At 47.4% G+C, this 19,297-nt stretch overlaps 1 protein-coding gene across 3 annotated transcripts in view; it reads left to right on the forward strand.

The window, feature by feature from the left end:
• The window catches only part of RASL10A (RAS like family 10 member A), a 166,825-nt gene extending 147,860 nt beyond the window's left edge, over positions 1 to 18,965 (forward strand). Inside the window, exons 4-5 of one of the 3 annotated variants that reach the window (XR_015300898.1) lie at positions 16,550 to 18,010; positions 18,054 to 18,965. Coding sequence is in view for 2 of the 3 variants with exons in the window: in XM_086943237.1 (XP_086799363.1) it covers positions 16,550 to 16,820 (271 nt within the window). In the remaining variant the exon portion in view is untranslated. Of the gene's footprint in view, positions 1 to 16,549 lie in introns of all 3 variants that reach the window. The other 2 variants (XM_086943237.1, XM_086943238.1) reach the window with 2 other exon arrangements.
• Positions 18,966 to 19,297: the final 332 nt, after the last annotated feature.

The raw sequence follows: 19,297 nt of genomic DNA on the forward strand, positions 1-19,297 counted from the left end.
TGGACCTGTGATTGTTGCTGGGCTTTTGTAGAGCAGAAGATGTAATCAGTGCTTCACGTACAGTTAGACATTTGGTGAATATTGGGAGCACTGTTAGCAACTCAGTTGGGGCTGGTTGGGGGCGCTAGAGAGCCCACTGCAAGATGGCCGCACTCTAGTGTAGCTCTGTTGGCCAGAAACTCCAATCCACCAACGTTCCTACAGTCAGACGGCCATCTGCCCGTAATTGAGGGGACATAATATTTAAGCAGCCACTGGCGTTTGCACAGCCTAGAAATAAAGCCCAGAGCAGAGGTGGCAGCAAGATAATGCTCGGGCTGGGATGTCGCGTGTGGGCATGACCAGCAAGAAGATGGCGGCTAACAGCTGGCAGTAAAGTGACTCAACTTTAAAGGTGGCTCGGTGGTCCCAGTCCCTAAAGTTACAGGGACTGAGGTTGTGGGTTGCTCTGACGGCTGGCGAAAAGAGGCGTAGACGAGCCCCGCACCCGGATGGCTGAACCCGTGTTACAGCAGTGGGCTGGTGCAGAGAGCCATAATAGTAGTCAGTGGACGGGGACAGCGACGTGGGTGCTGAGGTAGTTCATGGAGGGCTGACGGGCACGTGTGCTGTGGAGCTGCGGCAACAGTTCAGTGTGGGGTGCAGCGGGGATAGGCTGCGGGGTGCCCCAGGAGATGCTGAGCTGGAGTGTGGCAGTCAGCGCAGTTCAGCAGGGAGCCCCTGAACACTGCAACAAGTAAGTTATGAGCGGGGCAGCCTGGCTGCGGGCGGTGAGTGCGATGCTGCCCAATTTAGTGCGGAGTGGGACACAGCGCTGAGTGACTGAACAGGGCTTGTGAGGCCGGGCTGCCTGGCCGAGCGCCTCAGGTGGAACACAGAGTAAGCCCAGGATTCGTCCAAATTGAATGTTCATCAAAGGCGATGGGGTCAGAAGATTGCCTTGAAAAATACCTCCAGAACAATAACAATCGACAGGCTGCAGCCCCCCATGCCTCACTGAGGGAAGCAGCTATGGACGTGTGCTGAGGCAGGCGGGCAGTTAGGTGCTCCATCTGTCACGAGCGTGTTGCGAGAGACATATAGCAGCACTTGCATCCTAAAGTATATCCAGACCGGATACTTGCTACGACTGAAGGTCAGGGCTTATGGAGGTTCGAGGACTAACATTTCTGCTTAGCTCTGAGGCCTAGCAGCCCGATTAACTCAAAACCTTTGCATTGCATATTGGGTGTCACCACCTCTGAGCAGCTGCAGCCTCCTGTGCTTGGACTATCCAGGGGCCTTACCTGGGTGATAGCCTGCAGGTGGATGGGCCCCGCAGGTATACACTTCCCAGCGGTGATGCAACCGGAATGATGAAGAAAGCAGGCAAACCGCAATCCCGGTTCACGTTTTTGAAACCAGGCGCATGCCTCGGTTCCAACAACATGCACTGTCAGACTCGGAGCAAGAGCTACAATCACAGGGCACCTCGTCCATAGAGACCACACTGCTGGCTATGCTGCAAAGCCTGCCATCAATTGATGGAAAGATTGACTCACTAAATCTACGAATGGACCAAATGACTGCAAAACTGGACAAACCAGTGATACGGATCACAACGGCGGAGAAACGCATATAGAGAGCTGAGATGACCTGTAATTGGTCACGACTAAATGCTTGAACATGGAAAGGGTGCTGGTGGTGATCCAAGCTAAAATGGAAGACCTGGAAGCATGGTACCGCTATAAGAATTTGAGAATCACAAGTATTCCTGAATCCACCAACACTTAGAGCACTATGTGGAGACCATGCTGAGGGAGATATTTGGGAATGTCCTCTGTGTAAATAGTGGAGCAGGCGCACAGGTCTCTGACTAGACCTCCCCCTGGGGCATCCCGCTCCCAATCATCACCAAATCACTGAATTACTGTGACTGGGACACAGTACTCTGCCTATCAAGAGAGAAACAAACAATACAATATCAAGGGAACAATATGTCCTTCTATCCTGATTTCACAGCAGGAATGCAGGCTGCCTGCAAGAAATTTCTCCCGGTAAAGAAAGAGGCTGCAATCAGTGGAAATACCCATTGCCATTGTTTATCCGACCTGCATACTTATTGAACATTGTGGTACAGAGAAAGTATTCACCTCACTGAAAGCGGCAATGAACTTTGTCAAGACAGTCACTTAAGCACATCGGAGCCCGCTCAGATACAAGTCAGAATCCAAGGACCACTGATCCCGGGAGCGGAAAGAGATGCTGATCGTAGCTAATTGGTGCCATATAGACCCTGAAATGGGGCCTGCTGCATGCAGATTCGCTGCCGCTGTAAGAATTGGCCCCCCACAGAACTGACCACAATACGGCTTGCTGGAACAGACCAGGTTTGGTAAAATCCACTCAAAGTATTTACCAGCTCCCTCCGGCTTCGACTCATGCTCCGCAGTGGTTGGTGGGGAAGTGAAGACCGTGGTCCCAGGCATAGATGACACACTAATGACTCCTTTATATTATAATTGTACTTCACAGTCTACATGCAGGTTCCTGGCCACCTCCGACCACCAGGAGGAAACCTTGGCCTCTAGAAGTCCAACGAGGGTACACCGCACGTCTTTAAAATGTGATGATATGATTTAGGCTATGTACTGTGAGGGTATGTCAGGATGTTGGTTCTTTTTTCCTTTCTGTTGCAGGGGAATCTTTAGCATGTTTGAGATGCTGAAGTGAAGGGGGGGGATATGTTTGTTGCTCAAATGCCACCAATGCGCCAGTGCTTTCATTTGTCAGGTGTCATGGCAGGTAATGCCTCTACTGTTGCTTAGAATAATACTAGCTCACACTCCTGTGCGATGACCCCAGCCGTAGGTTTCATGACTTTCCTTGAATGGAATATATGAGGGGGCTTAATGCCCCAAAAAAACATGCCAGGTACTCGCCTATCTAGACCAACACCATGTGCAAGTAGGACTATTACAGAGACTCATCATTCACGTCACACAGAACAGGACAAAGGTGCTAGGTGAGCAGGAGTCCGAGTGGCTTTGCCATACTCATCATACTCAAGGGTAGTAATTCTATTGCTCAAGAAAGGAGTGCGTTTCACTGCCACCCACTGAGTGTGATGATCAGGGCCAATACGTGATTGCACAGGGATGTCTCCGTGCCACCCCAGTAATATAATACATTCATATGTGTCCCTTATTGAAGACCCTGAGCTCTACACCCAGATCTGGAGTTGCTTACATGGACTGCAGCCATCTGCTATTATATGGGGTGGAGATCTCAAAGCATACCATGGCCCGAATTAGATCTCTGTACTATGACAGACTGGCAGGGCAAACAGTCAGCCCGGGTGCTGGGCGAGGGTATGGAAGATTATGGCCTTTTGTATCTGACGTTCACGTCTTCGATACATGGTACATTGTCCAGACCAGACAATTGGTTGGTGACGCGAGAGGTGAGTGCATGGGCGATAGATGCGCGTCACATTCCGAGAGCACTATCAGATCATGCCCCTCCGCTCTTAGTATTCACAATTCCCACACGTTTACCCATCCAATATCAATGGAGACACCAGGCCACAGCCCTACTAGATCTAGTGTTTTGAGATTGAGTGCACACGGCAAACCTTGAATACTTTGAGATATATAAAGGCTCAGTAGAAGGAGCAGGAACACAACAGGAAGCATTCAAAATCACCATTAGAGGAGTATGTGTTGGATTGCAGGCGGGAGTTCTGAGGTCCATACGCTCCCAGAAGTAAACCATAGAAAAGAATCAGGGGTCCTTAGAACGAGAGCATGAGGCCTATTCGAACCCCACCACATTGGCAGAAATTTGAGAACCAATCTCAAATTACAATGATACAGCAGCACAAGAAGTGAGACACCTGTCTAGGCTGGGTGTTGCAAGAGCCTACGGGGAAGGGGGTCGACCAGGCCGCAACTTGCCTAGTAAATTAAAGTGTCATGGGAATCACATCCTCAGACCGTAGCTCATATCATGACACACCAGCCATCCTGTTAGAATTTGTGGCCTTCTATGTGCAATTGTATGGAGCCCGCGAATCTGCTAAGAAGGAAGAGAACGCAAGGTGTCTGAATGATGTGGCTCTGTCGTGGCTCACACCGTGGCAAAGAAAATACTTGGTGCAGCCAATTACTGAGGAATAGGTGAAGGAGGGGATATGCACACTTCCTAATGGAAAAGCCTGAGGTGGGTAATGCCTACCCAGTGAATTCTAAAAGGAATATGCTGACTTATTAGTACCACACCTACATGAAATGTGTACAGAAGCCTATGACAAACAGCTATTGCCACCTTCTCTCAGGGAAGCTTTAATAATAGCACAGCTGAAGCCTGACAAATCACCTGAGCGGTGCAAATCCTATAGGCCACTGTCCCTAATTAACACAGATGCCACAATTTTGGCTAAAATACTAGTAGCCAGACTTCAGCAATTGCTCACCACGCTGGTCTTGCCTGACCAGTCCGGTTTCATTCCCACCCGCTCTACCGCGCAAAAGTTCTTACACCAACTTGATGCATCTGTACGGGCAGCGGCGGTTTTGTTGGACACCGCCAAAGCATTTGATTCTATACAGTGGACTTACATGTTCACGGAACTCCACCGCATGATAATACCGCTGGGCTTCCTGTGATGGATCCTTCTGCTATATATGTGGACCCGGCAGCGCGAGTGCGTGTTAATGGCAACAATTCGGGCACACTAAAAATACATAGGGGCACCTTTTAGGGGTGCCTATTGTTCTCCCTAATATTTGCGCTGGCATTGGAGCCCCTGGCATGTGTGATACGGCAGTGCCATGCAGACGCTGCACTTAGGTTTTGCCAGAGTCCATTAGCCATATCATTATATGCCAACACCGTGGTTTTCTATGTACCCGATCCAGCTGAGCACAAGGTGCCGGTCATGTCCGATATGAGTGGTATTCGAGCCTGTGCATTAAGTGGTTTAAATCAACCGCTTTCCCCTTGACCCCAAGCACTAAGCCTCAGTCGCTGGACCTCCAGCTAGAATGGTGTACGGATCCTATTAAATATTTAGGTACCTGGGAACATAGGGACCCAGAATTGATCACTCAATGCAATTATGGCAGAGTAATATCAAAGCTAGAGGATCAAGTGGCTCGTTGGTCTCGCCTGCCTTTGTCAACTTGCAGAGAGGGTGGCAATCAGGAAAATGATAGTCCTGCCCAAGTTTCTCTAAATTTTTATTAACATCCCACTCACTCTGACGCTAGCCTTTTTGAAACCCTTAGGCCATACATGATCACACTAGCCTGGGTAAGGAAACAACCCAGAGTTAACTGGAGCACGCTCACACGCCTTTCTGACCAAGATGGATTTAGTGCTCCAGACTTCCACCCAGGCACAGCCGGCACAGGCAAGAGCGGCGGGGCGACAGACGATGGAATAGGTAAAATGAAATCAAAAATAAATAAAACCACTTACCTTGCATGTGCCGTATCGCCGATGCGGCAAGCGCAATGTAAGAGGTTTTATTTATTTATTTATTTAATTTTTCCTATCCCGTCATCTGTTGACTTCACCCCCTAACTGTGTCCCGCCCCACCTCTTACCTGTGCTGGCTGCGCCTGCTTCCACCTATATTATTTGTGCTCAGAAGCGCAATTCGCCCATTACTGGTACTAGCCCCCAAAATACACACCTCACCTGGCTATAAAAGGGGATGAAGCAGACCCCATACCTCTCAAGGCCATCCTTCCACATATGCGCACAGACGTAGCGCATACCAGTAATCAAGTACTATACATTGCACCACACAGGCCTGGAGGGCTCTCAGTGCTGAGGCAGCTAAGTCCCCTCTATGTGCACCAGCATTGTCGCTGCTCCATGAACAGGCCATCCCAGCCACACAAAAACCCAGAGCACTGACCATGCTTGCGAAGGCAGGGCTGAGGACAATGGGAGACATTTATCTGGGTGGGAAACTCTGGATGAGGAGTCACAAACATCTCTTTTGACCCCGCTCTTGACATATACATTTACATATCACCGACTCCTAATGGCCATGAGGGCACTGAACCGACAGTTCCCAGACCAACCATCGACACTGGGGGCACTGCAGATCTTACTCACGAGTAACACATGTAGTAGCCTCATCAAAGACTGTGCAATGCCTCACAAAAAGATGAGGGTGACCCTGAATCACATGCTTGAAAGATGGAACACCTGCCTAGAGGAACCACTGAGCCAAGAGGATTAGGATTTCTGCTGTGCTCTTATGGGCAAGCTTACTTCCAATTGTAATTTAAGAATCATTAACTTTAAATGCCTGCTGCAAGTGTACCATACTCCTGTTTAATTGTATAAATATGGGCTTCGTGCCGACGCATATTGTGTCCGGTGTGGAACCTTAGAGGTGGACTTTATATCCATCTGGCCTGGGCATGTGATCCTCTGTGTCGATTCTGGGGTTGAGTGGTGCAGGCCTTCTCCGATATATAGTAGTGTAGCATGCAAAATGACCTCCCCAAATGTGTGTGCTTGTCCTTGTTAAACCACTGCAGCCCGCCAGTCGAAATATGGTGGCGGTAGCTTTGCTATTAACAAAAAGAAGGGGGCTGTCTACTGGGGCAAGAGGGCAGCCCCCACAATTGACCAATGGTTACGAGACATGGCATACTATAGAGACCAGCTTTAAATTCTACGCAGATGGCTTCCACAGCCTTCTAGACCGAAAGACATCTGAAGTTCGTTCACAGCATTTCTTTCATCGATATCAGCTGAGAGCTAGTGCAATATGTCATGTGCCCCATAAGGAATGGTTACGCAACTGCAACATGTTTGATTTACTGCAGGGAGGGACGCCTCTCTGCATTTTGCTCTGACCTGCTTGGAGTTCGCCACCTGACCTGTTGGAGTTCGTCACCAGCCCACTTCTTGCGGAACCCGCTCCGCGGGTCCCGCTGCGCCAGGAGTGCTGCCTGCTGTCTTACAGAAGGGGACGCTGAGGGAAGGATTTTTGACGGGGCTGCGAGCGAGTGTGCGCGCTGAACTGGGACTGCATATCCCAGGAGCGCCCGCCTGCCTGCTTGACTGCTTACACCTGGGCCGCTCTCCCCGACCCCTCCCCCCTCTCAACGAGTGCTTATGAACTCTTTCCCTGGATCTGGCGAGTGGGACGCCTCTCTGCATTTTGCTCTGACCTGCTTGGAGTTCGCCACCTGACCTGTTGGAGTTCGTCACCAGCCCACTTCTTGCGGAACCCGCTCCGCGGGTCCCGCTGCGCCAGGAGTGCTGCCTGCTGTCTTACAGAAGGGGACGCTGAGGGAAGGATTTTTGACGGGGCTGCGAGCGAGTGTGCGCGCTAAACTGGGACTGCATATCCCAGGAGCGCCCGCCTGCCTGCTTGACTGCTTACACCTGGGCCGCTCTCCCCGACCCCTCCCCCTTCTGCACCAATCTGTGTTCATAACGTTCATTACGCACCTTGCATCCCCGCTGCGCGGGAGCGCGCGGGAGGGCGCCGGGAGAAGCCCGGGACAAGGGCGGGACCATCTGTGGCCGTCCGGGGCCGCTGGAGGCCGGGCTGGGCCACCCCATTAACATCCACGGTCCAGGTATTGACCCACCCACTGATATAACAATTGACTTGTGACTTGTGTGTCTTGTGGGCTTACTGGTGGGTTGAAGGGGGGATCCCTCTACTATGGCATCTTCAACAAGCACCTCCACCCTCCTACCTCCAATGGCCGAGACGGAGCCGGCTGTTATGGGGCCCCTTGATTCCTACTTTAAACGCTTGCCACAGGATATAGATAAAGAAATCGCACTGGCGGAAAGGCGAGCTGGGCGTAGGCTGTCGATTGAGCTTTTGAAAAACCCGCCTGATAAAAATCAAGGTCTGAACTTTCCTGCGCTGGTCACACCTTTGTCATCTATTGTTTTACCAGTCACCCAGGACTTATTACTTGACTTATCCTCCCATAATGAGCTAACTGACATCTTACCACTAGTCTCCGTAGCAACTAGTCTATCTGTTGAGCAATCTGATGTAACTAGCCAACTATCCAAAGAGAAAGGAGATGTGGTAAAATCTAGTGTGTATTTGGAAGTGCCTAAACCCAAGCCCGGTGTCAAAAGGAAATGGGGAGTCACTGCCAAAAAACTACAACCCCAAAAACCTGTTAGAAAGCATAGGAAGGTGGGTTCCAAACCATTCTCAAGTAATGACCTTGTAATGTCAACGGGGGAGGCCATAGCAGCTCAATCAGAAGTGGTCCCTGTAACTATGGTGCCTCCTACAAAACTGGTGGCACCAGCCGTAGATCCAACCTCCATAGTAATGCCGGGGCCACTATCTCCCAAACATGACTTCCTGGTAGAAGTGGAAAAAATAATGCGTTCCCTCCTACATCCAGTTGAGCTTAAACTGCAAAAGTTAACTGAACAACTTGACCACCTAGAACAAGCTAGCCTAGATAATTTCTTTTCTATCAAATCACTAATTAAGGCTGGCAATAAAATGGGTGAGATTGGGAAACACCAACAGATAGTTGATAAAGACCAGGGAGTCGCGTTGGTAGACTTACAATTCGCGCCTGCAAATGTTATTCCTGTCCAGGGAAATAAAGGGGTGAATAGCAAGGATGTATCTGATTTAGTGTCCACCAAATACGTTAGCAATAGTGGGAAAACCAAGCCCAATAACACTGCCAACAAGGGTAGCAAGGATAATGTGAAAAACCTGCCCACCACTATTATTAAAAATGCCACACCTCTGCCGACCGGACCGGGGAAAATTGCGGCCAAAGGGCCAGGAAAGGACAAAATCCATTGTAGCAATGGCAACGGGAATAAGGGGGGGCCTACATCCCAGATAGCAATGGGTGGTGGTCCCACAAGGGATGCCCCTAGTACCGGGAACGGGACTAATTCTGTTGTGGCAGTGGAAAACATCCTTACACAGTGCCGTGCTCCTCCTGAGCAAGCACAACCAGAATCCCATATAATTAAACCACCGACTAGGATCCCCCCAGTACAGCTCACCCCGGACTCCCACCCATATGTGGCCATACTTATGAATGTACCACCACTAATGGAGGGCCAAAGAGAAACCTATGACATGCTAAAAAATAAGGCCATGCATTGGCTTAGCGTCAATAGACCCCTGCCAGGGGGAGTGGATGGCTTGATAATTGGGGCAAGAAGGGTTAACTGGATAGGGAATACTTTAAAAAAGCAGGGGGGTGAGTGCATTATAATTAACTTCCAGGATCCAAGGGTTGTGGGGTTGATAACGGGACCTGGCTGGAATACCAATATAGGTGGGATTGGGGTTGTGGACCTCACTTTCTTTTATCCCAGACCGGTCATTCACCTAGGGGGCTGTAGGGAGCTACTGAGATCCAGTCCTTATACCGGGGTAGAGGCTGGCCCCATAGCCGCTCCCATACCAAGACCAAATAATTGCTATATACCAGCATTTATTCCCCAAAATGGGCCGGGGCAGATGAGATGGGGATGTTGACATAGATCAGTCACGCAATTACACCTGGAAGGGGAAAAAGCTGGGTGGAGTAACCCTGTTGAAACAATGATACACAACGAAGTTGAAACGAGCCCATCATCTGAAGTAGTGAAGGTGAATGATGGGAGCACCATTGCAAGTCCGGCAGGTTGTGCGGGTGAACTAGGCATTTCAACCACTATTTGTATGAAGGAGGTAATAGATGTAAATTGTGTAAATATTGTTTTAGGAGAGGATTGTGATGGTGGGAAGCTGGATGATTTCTTGCCCATGGCATGTAACGAAAAGGGCACTTGTATAGAAAACACTCTGGAGAGACTTCTGTCATGGAACATAGCGGGGTTGGGGGCCAGACTACTGTCACAGCATTGGATTGATTTTGTAAGTGGATTCGAAATGTGCCTTTTCCAAGAGACGTGGGCTTCTGACCCAATTTACCTCCAAGGATATCTAAATTTTTTTATACCAGCTACGAGAGGCCCCAGGGGTAGACCTATGGGTGGCCTCGCAATTTGGATCAAACAAAACTCTAATGTTAAAGCAAAAATTATTGACCTAGGTTGCAAGGACATACAATTATTGAGATTATCCGTAGGAAAGGGTGGTTTGATAGACATCTACAATATATATGCTAGGGGCAGGAGTCTTGGGAATTCTCCTACCCTAGAGGTCCTAGCCGCCTCCCTCGAATCCCGGTCACTTGGAAACAAAGTAATCTTGGCTGGTGATTTGAATAGGACTTTTGAGCCTTTAGAAAACAATGCATACCCAATAGGAATTGAGGAAGATGCCCTTTGGGGCATCCCAAATCTAAACCTCATACCTGTGAAGCGCTGGACAAAAGACATTTTGTTGTTGAACGCGTTATGCTTGGAGTATGGTTTGAGGGCCCTCAATGGCAGGACAAAAAGTGACCAAGGTGGCAATTGTACATTCGACAATGGGCACAATAAAAGTAGGATTGACTATGTCATCTGTAGTCTTGAGTTATGGTGTGGAGTGGGCGACATGGAAATTGTGGGGAGAGTAGAAAGTGACCATAACCCCCTCTGTGTCTCCCACTCATGGTGGAAGGCTGCACGAACTAACCTAGTCTCAGGTTGTGGGAGTGTACCTGTTATGGCTAATGACTCAAGACGGGTGAGATGGCCATACGTCCTGGCCAATTCGTCCACTATGGAGTCCATTAATATGGAGATAGTCAATGCTATTGATGCCATGGCAAAAGTAGACAAGGTAACACCAGACTCTGCCCAAATAGCTGACATACACGACACATTCTTCTCCTTGATAAAACCGCACTTTACCAAGCCTCCAAAGACTACCAGGAAAGCACCAATTACAATGGCGACCTGGTTCAACAAACAGTGCAGGGTAGCTAGACTGGAGTTGGGCAGAGCACTCAAAAGCAGGGACAAGGCCTCGATTAGCGCCACCAGGAAACTCTATAAGGACAGTATCCATAAGGCTAAGAAGCGGTGGGATGAGGAGCACTGGGAGGACTTACTCGAGGCTTCAGGACAAAAGGATTCCAGACTTTTCTGGAAAATTGTGAAATGGGGAAGAGGGGGCGCCCCTAACAATCCCGACAACAATGTCGATGAGGCGTTGTGGGTCGAATATTTTAAACCCCAGTATGCTGAGAGTAGGGATACAATGGCCATTGACCCAATCCCTTTGGTATTTTGCAAGGGTGATTTGTTCACAACTAAGGACGCGGAACACGTAATAGCAAGTTTGCAGGGGGGAAAAGCTCCTGGGCTTGACGGAATCCCCTCAGATATTTTTAAACACGACAAGGTCCAGTGGGCAAAATACGCGACCTTGTTGGGAAACGGCCTAGCGAAAGGGGCAAAAATCCCAAGTATATGGAAGGGGGCAATAATAATACCGATCTTCAAGAAAGGGGATCGGTCACTCCCGGCAAATTATAGACCAATAAGTTTGTTGGCCACCATGCAAAAAGTAGTGGGGAAGATGCTGGTCGACAAACTTATGGCCTGGGTAGATGATAATAATGCTTTATCCCCCTTCCAGGCAGGATTCAGACGTGCAACTAGTACGGTCGACCAAATTTTTCGCTTCACCATGCTGCGGTGGGGGACTGTACTCCTGGGCAAAGGCAGCCTTTATGTAGCATTTGTTGATCTAAGGGCTGCCTTTGATCTGGTGCCCAGGTGCACGCTGTGGGAGGTTCTGTCCAAAATAGGGGTCCCACCTGATTTGCTTACGCTGATAATGCGTTTGCATGAAAGTAACTATGCAAAGGTCCAGTGGGGGAGGAATGGGGAAACCACTACCACCTTTCCAGTTGAGCGGGGGGTCCGGCAGGGATGTGCAATGGCACCCCTGCTGTTCTCCCTGTTCATTAATGGCATTGTAGACAGGATGACGGGTGCAATGGTTGACGCACCTTCTCTAGCGGGCATCAGAGTTCCAATTCTGATGTTCGCTGACGATACTTTGATCGTGTCCAAAACCCCGTCGGGTCTTCAGCGAGCTTTGACCATTTTTGACTCATTCTGCAAAGAAAGGGGTCTTGAGGTTAACGTAAACAAAACAAAGTTGATGGCCTTTGGGCAAAAGCGTCAATCTCGACCCAATGTATTTTTGAATAACGCCAAATTAGAGTTGGTAAATGTTTTCACATACCTTGGGGTTGAGATTTCAAGCAAACTTGGTTGGTCACGTCACATAGAGAAGGCGGTGTTGAAACACCAACAGATCTCGGGAGCCCTTAGGGTTGAACAAGTAAAATCCAAAACCAGGCCTGTAAAACCTGTTCTGATGGTCTACGACGCTAAAGCCTTGGGCGCAACCCTCTACGGGGCTGAAGTCTGGGGCTTTGAGAGTCTTACTACCCTACAAAGATCAGAGAACAGGTTCATGAGAGGGATAACCAGCCTACCCCAAAGTACACCACTGATACCGCTTGGTTTTTATCTAGGTAGAAGATCGCTTAGTGACCGTGCCCGTCTGAGGCCTATCCTCTATTGGAGACGCCTATGGACTACAATGGAAATTAGACACTACGCTGAGGGGTTCTTAGCACTAGCCAAATTAGATGTTTTTCACAAAATCACATGGTTAAAAATGCTAAGGGACACCCTTGCTGAGCTTGGGCTCTCCAAACTATGGGAAAACCCCCTTGGGGAAGTATTCCCAAGTAAATCCAGTATTAAAGAACTATATTGGAATTATGTCGACCAGAAACTCTGGAGGAGAGTATCCTCGGAATCCATGGGGGGTAGATTTTTGGAAATTAAACAAAGACCTTCCTTAGAAAAATATTGGGACAGCATAACTGTCCCATTAGACAGGAAATTATTTTTCCAATTAAGGGCAGGTTCTCTCCCCCTGAGGTGCATGACGTCGAGATGGAGAACTAATAGTGACTCGTGTTGTCCGACATGTGGGGCCCCTAAGGAAAGCATCGCACACTTTCTTTTTTTATGCGTTGCTTATGTAAATCCAAGAAATTCTTGGCTGGCACCAGTTTGTAGGAACCTCGGTGTCCAAAGTGGTGTTGAGGGGCTGAGAATTATTTGTTCCTCCACTGAAATACCAATCGTAGTTGGAACTGCTAAATATCTGGGGTGGGCTTGGTCTATTAGGAGGAGGGCTCTAACCTCTAATGTGTTATGAATTTTACACTTTCCTATGTACGACTTATCCTTGCAGGCAACAACTGGGAGATATATATGAATTTTAAATTTAAAAATGCGGCTAATATGTATGGCATCAGCTCCTATTGTATAAATTTAGGAATGGTCCGCAAATTGGAGGTTGCTATATTGTAACATGCATCTAGTTTCCGCATACTATGAAAAAGCTATTTTTAATTCTAATTGATAACAATTTTTATCTTATATATTATGTGTTTTTAATTATAAAATTATTGTCATACGATGTTGATGCTTTTAGAAATGTATGCATTTTTATGTGTGTGCTTTTATGAGTGTATAACTCGAATAAAGCTTTTTCTACCTACCTGTAATACTGTTAATGGCAACGTGATGGTACAGCATGTGCATCTGTTTTATATGTTTGAAAAATCCTATAGAAAGAGTATAAAGGCAGCTGGGGCAGGTTGCACCATTGAATTTATGATGGGTTTTGGTGCTCAGATGACGGTTAAATAATTGCTGGGGGTACTGTTAAGAGTAAGCTGGATTCTGTATCCGTATCAGGAAGAGAGACTGGTTTGAGGGGCATGCTTTATGCGTGAGAAACACATAGACTAGAGGTTAAAGTATAGTTGGAGCTGGGCTTTTGGTGATATGGTTACCTGAGAAAAACAGGAGATGCAATAGATTCCCAGAGGACACCTAGGGATGTGATATATATTCGAAACACAGGAGAGGGTGGAGATGTAATGGATTATTGGAGAGACCTATATTTTAAAACATATTTAAAGCATGGCCAGAGGTGTGATGGACAATGGAAACACGGCTGAGGATGGGATGGATTCTGCAAAATCAGATATGATCAGTATTTCAACCACAAATATTCATTCACCCTGCCTCTTAATTTTATATATATCAAAATATAAACCTATTAACGCTCTAAGTATACATTTACAATACATTACAAAGCACATTACATAGTCCTTGTCTAAAATATCTCCAAAGCCAATAGAAAAAAGAAACAGCCCTTACAATAAATCCAACAGCACTGGATGTCAGTTTACAACAAATTGCATAATTCTTGGTAGCAAGCGTTAATACTTTTTGTTACAGACGTCTAGCCATCATGTTCAGTGGTAGCTTTGATATTTTGACAAGCCCAGGCGGAGACAACACTCATATATTACTGTGTTTCTGCACTAGTAGTGTCTTCTTTAGTCTCCTTTGGAGGGTATGCAGCAAGAAGGAAGACCATACTCTTTTTACCTTGGTATCAGCGCTGAGATCTGTGTCCCTGAAGATGCTCAGGTTTTTTGCGTTGCAAACCAGAGACACAAGATCACGAGTTCAAGGTAGAGCCTACAACAAGATAACTTACTTCCGTTGATGGGAACCTCGGTCTTGCCAGTATTCAGTCATCCTATTGTGGAAGGCAGCCAGGCATCCTCCAGAGTTACTGATACAGTTTGATGGTCCGATCTCAGCAGACGTTACTCTTGTCAGCATAGATTATATCGAAGCCAGACGATTGGACTAACTCAACCAGGATTTACACCTAGAATTGGAAAAGTATGAGAGAAACTGCAGATCCTAGAGGGACCACGTAGGTGACAAGCAGCTCATCTGGATGAAAAGAAGACAAAGAAACCACCTGAGTGTACTTACCCAGTAAGGGTCAGAACCACTCCAGAAAGGGACCTTCCAAGCCAGCTGACTATTCGACAGTCTTGTACTCAGCAGAGCGCTTGAGTAGCAAGAGACCCACTTGGTCACCATTGTCCATCGTCTCATCTATGTCGTCTAACATACTCAAAAAGATTGATTCAACTCTATGCTTGGAGTGGAAGCGCCAGAAAAAACATGAAAAGGCACTTGCAGGCATGCTACAAGTTCTAATGTAGGGCTTAAAGAGTTTGCTTCCAGCTTTGAGTCAGGGAAGGCAAACATCTTGCAGAATACAGCACTTCATTTGAAGCAAAGCCTGGAACGTATTGTTATATGGGTCCATTTTGAAACCGTGCAGCACTAGTTTCAGATTAGTTTTCATATTGCAGACAGGGTCATGAGAGGTCCCTAGGCCGCTGCATTTGATGGCATAATGGCTGAATCATGACCAGGGCCACTGAAATTACACAATGTACAAGTTCTGCATTTTACACAAAATTATGGATTCAACACAATTCCCATATACTCTTTTGCATATTTTGCAGATTTCAACAAGCAGAATATTATTTCTACGTCACACAAATGAAAAGTTCTTTTTTTTAAATCCACACACATGAATGAAATGGTTCCTTTACTGTGTGTTGCATGGAAGGGAAAAAATAAGCTCCTTTCCCTAGTAATGCCTAGTTGGGAGAAGTTTCCCTTAAGTCTCTGTCTTTGCATGACAGTCTGATGGTTCCTTCGGAATGCACAGAAAATAGCTGGAAATGTGGGTTTGCCATCTGTGATGGTAGGAAAGAGGGAGGCCTCCCACAGTCTGGGCCGGAGAATTGTGCTAGGAGCCGTTGCCAAGGGTAACTGATGACTATTCAGTTGCTGATTGCTGCATTTAGGTGTGAAACTGGTAGTAATAAGGGTAAACATTTGACAATAATAATGAGTGTTGAAATAACAAATTAGCAACATATTACTGTCCTAGAATGTGTCGCATTATGCGGAGTAATTTGCCTTTTCTTATAATTTAGAGAACCCTCCTGTCTAATTTGTACCTTCATTGCCTTATGTTTCCTGTGTTTTAGAACATGACACCCATAAGTGCTTAAATTATTTATGTGTAAGATTTACTTTACTGAACCATGGTGTACATTAGAGATTCGTTATTTTTTCATGACACATGGAATAAATAGCAATTCAGGCCACTGTTACTAGGAAGAGAGATTGCTTTGTCCCTGTGAAGAAGGTAGAGTCGGAGATGATGTCTTTCTTGGTAATGGCTGATTCATGCAGAATATAGGTGAAGGGAAGGAGAGGAGAGTGGAATAGTTGGAGGGGACATAAGACGAGAGCAGTAGATGGGATGGTAGCTACTTGGGCAGAATAACTAAGCAAAGGACAAGGATGAAGGGGTGAATATTTGATCGGAGTAGGTAGGATGTATGGGAGTGGGCAACCAGTTGAGAAAAAAGAGGAGCACGAGCAAAGAGATGTACCTAGAGGAAAGTATAAATGGTAGAGACGGAAAGGTAAATTAGGGGAGTGGAGTGGGGGAAGACAAGGATGAGGTCATGCATTTTGGGGAACACCAAGGGTAAGGTAAAGTATGAGGATAAATAATACATAGCGGAGTGCAGTAGGGCAATGGAAAAGAAGGTTTCTTTTCAAATTTCAGCTTTTATGTAGGAAATTGATGCCTTACCCTGGAACATCATCTTTCCCGTTTACACTGTACTTAATATCACTTCTCTCACCTTCCCAGGGCAGGCCTCCCCAATGAGATGCCGATCATTGTGGTGGGAAACAAGCGAGATTTGCAGAAGCACCGATTCACCTCCCGCCATACAGTCTCCCTGCTGGTGAAGAAGAGCTGGAAGTGCGGCTACATCGAATGCTCGGCCAAGTACAACTGGCACATTGTGCTCCTCTTCAAGGAACTCCTGTTGAGTGCTGCGGCCTCCGGCTGCAAAAATAACCATTCCAGCACAGGCCTTCAGGGGGCGCTGCAGAGGAACAGCTGCTGCATTATGTGAAGAGCAATAAGAGAGTAATTTCATGGCCCTCAATCCAGTCACTGGTGCCACAGTGACTCCTATAGGCAATATGCTTGCAATTGAGATATCCAAAAGGGAGTAAGTTATGTCCACTTCAATCTGTGCTTATACCAGAGTGGGAGAAAGTTAGCCCCCCCAGTCTGCGCTAATTCCATACTCGGGGCAAGTTGGAGCCCTCAGTTTGTGCCTTTACTGCACTTGGAGAAAGTGGGACTCCTGAATCTGAGCTAGTGCTGGCCACTTCAGGACTTAGTGTCCTAGTCTGTTCTGTGTCTAGGCAGACAAAGGATGTCTCAATATGTGTTTCTTTCAGGTATATGGAGGCTTCTCCAGACTCTATTATTGCATGCAAGGAAGAGTGATGTCCTCGACCAATGAAAGCGCATGATCCCTGTCAGTGTGTGTTAGTGCATGGAAGAGATAAATAAGGGCTCGTTAGTGCTACTGCTTGCCTGAGAGGGAAGGTGTGCTGGTAAACAGCATTGAATACTCCCTTGAGTATGTTCTGTTGCGCATAAGCAAAATGGTTCCTTTACTGTTTGTTGCATGCAAGGGAGAACAAGCACCCTTTACTAATAATGCCTAGTCGGGAGAGAGTTCCCTTAAGTCTATGCCTTTGCATGGCAGTATGATGGTTTCTTCAGCATGTACAATAAATTGCTGGGAATGTGGGTTTTCCAATCTGCACTGGTAGGAAAGAGAGAGGTCTCCCCCAGTCAGTACCAAAGCATAGCAGGAGGTCTGTCTACGCCTGCGCCAGAGTATGGCAAAGAGGAGGAGATCTCGGTACAGTTTGCCCCAGAGCAGGGCACTAGAAATGGATACCTCCCTCAGTCTGTTCCAAAGTATGGCAGGAGAGATGCATACCTCCCTCGGTCTGTGCCAGAGCATGGCACGAGAGATGACTTCCTCCCTCAGTCTGTGCCAGAGCATGACACGAGAGATGAATCCCTCCCTCAGTCTGTGCCAGAGCATGGCACGAGAGATGAGTCCCTCCCTCCATCTGTGCCAGAGCATGGCTGGAGAGACGGACACCACCCTCAGTCTGTGCCAGAGCATGGCAGGAGAGACAGATACCTCCCTCAGTCTGTGCCAAAGCAACGCAGGAGAGACAGATACCTCCCTCAGTCTGTGCAAGAGCATGGCACGGGAGATGAATCCCTCCCTCAGTCTGTTCCAGAGCATGGCAGGAGAGATGGATACCTCTGTCAGTCTGTGCCTGAGCATGGCAGGAGAGATAGATACATCAGTCAGTCAGTGCCTGAGCATGGCAGGAAAGATGTATATCTCCCTCAGTCTGTTCCAGAGCATGGCACGAAAGATGGATACCACCCTCAGTCTACGCCAGAGCTTGGCAGGAGAGATGGATACCACCCTCAGTCTGTGTCAGAGCGTGGCAGGAGAGATGGGTATCTCCCTCAGTCCGCGCCAGGGCATGGCACGAGAGATGGATACCACCCTCAGTCTGTGCCAGAGCTTGGCAGGAGGGATGGAGATCTCCTACCATCACTGCCAGAACATGGCAGGAGAGATGAAAGTTTACCTCAGTCTGTGCTTGAGCATGTAGAGAAATGAGAGGGAGGCTTCCCTCAGTTTATTCAAGAGCATAGCCGGAGAGCGCCCTAAGTCTTCCTATGCATCACAAATATAAATCGCCCCATTTGGCCAGATTTGCTACATGGCGGTCTTTTTCCCTGTGATGCACAGCCAGCAGTGAGAGACTTCCTTTGAGGGTGGTCTGGTGAATCGTAGGAGAGAGGGATGTCTTCCCCTAGTCTATGCTTATGCATGGCACACCATGATGCCTCTACTGTTCAGATTTTTTTGCATGCCAGAGAGAAGGTTTCTCTCAGTCTGTGGTGTGCATGGCAAGGAAAGCTGAGGGATCTTTTTGTTTGTGGCAGGTTTTTCACCAGTAGATGTGAATCGCCCATAGCCTCCACTAGTGCATGGCATGTATAGCTATGGATGTCTTCCTTAACATTTTTTTCAAAGCTTTAAGATCTCCTGGGGTAGGTCGTAGTCCCGCGGAAGAGAATAGTTCACTTTTCTGCCTGTGTTGATGCAGCACCATTGATTAAAGGTCTACTTTCTATGCATTTTTCTACAAATGTACAAGCCATATTTCTTGTCTCTGTCTCTTCTTTACTAAAGGCACAGCCAAACCAAACCAGAGCTAAGGCCGTACCATAAATTTACAAGCTGCTTCTTTAACCACAGAATTGCCGCACATGCAGTGCTTAATTTGAGCAAGTGCTTGCTAAGCACAGCTCGGGACTCATTTAAATACATCTAGACTTAATTAAGGTCCTTGTATCCATGAGTTCAGTTACTGTGCTGTTGTTAGTTGAAAATTGTGCATGAAAATGTGGCTGTGATGGAGAAGCATTAATAATTGTGAGAGACAAACACAATTGGTTTGTTTCAAGAACAGTACTACTAACATAACACAATGG

This window comes from Lissotriton vulgaris, chromosome 11, assembly GCF_964263255.1.
Source record: "Lissotriton vulgaris chromosome 11, aLisVul1.2, whole genome shotgun sequence".
In the NCBI taxonomy this organism is placed as follows: Eukaryota; Metazoa; Chordata; class Amphibia; order Caudata; family Salamandridae; genus Lissotriton; species Lissotriton vulgaris.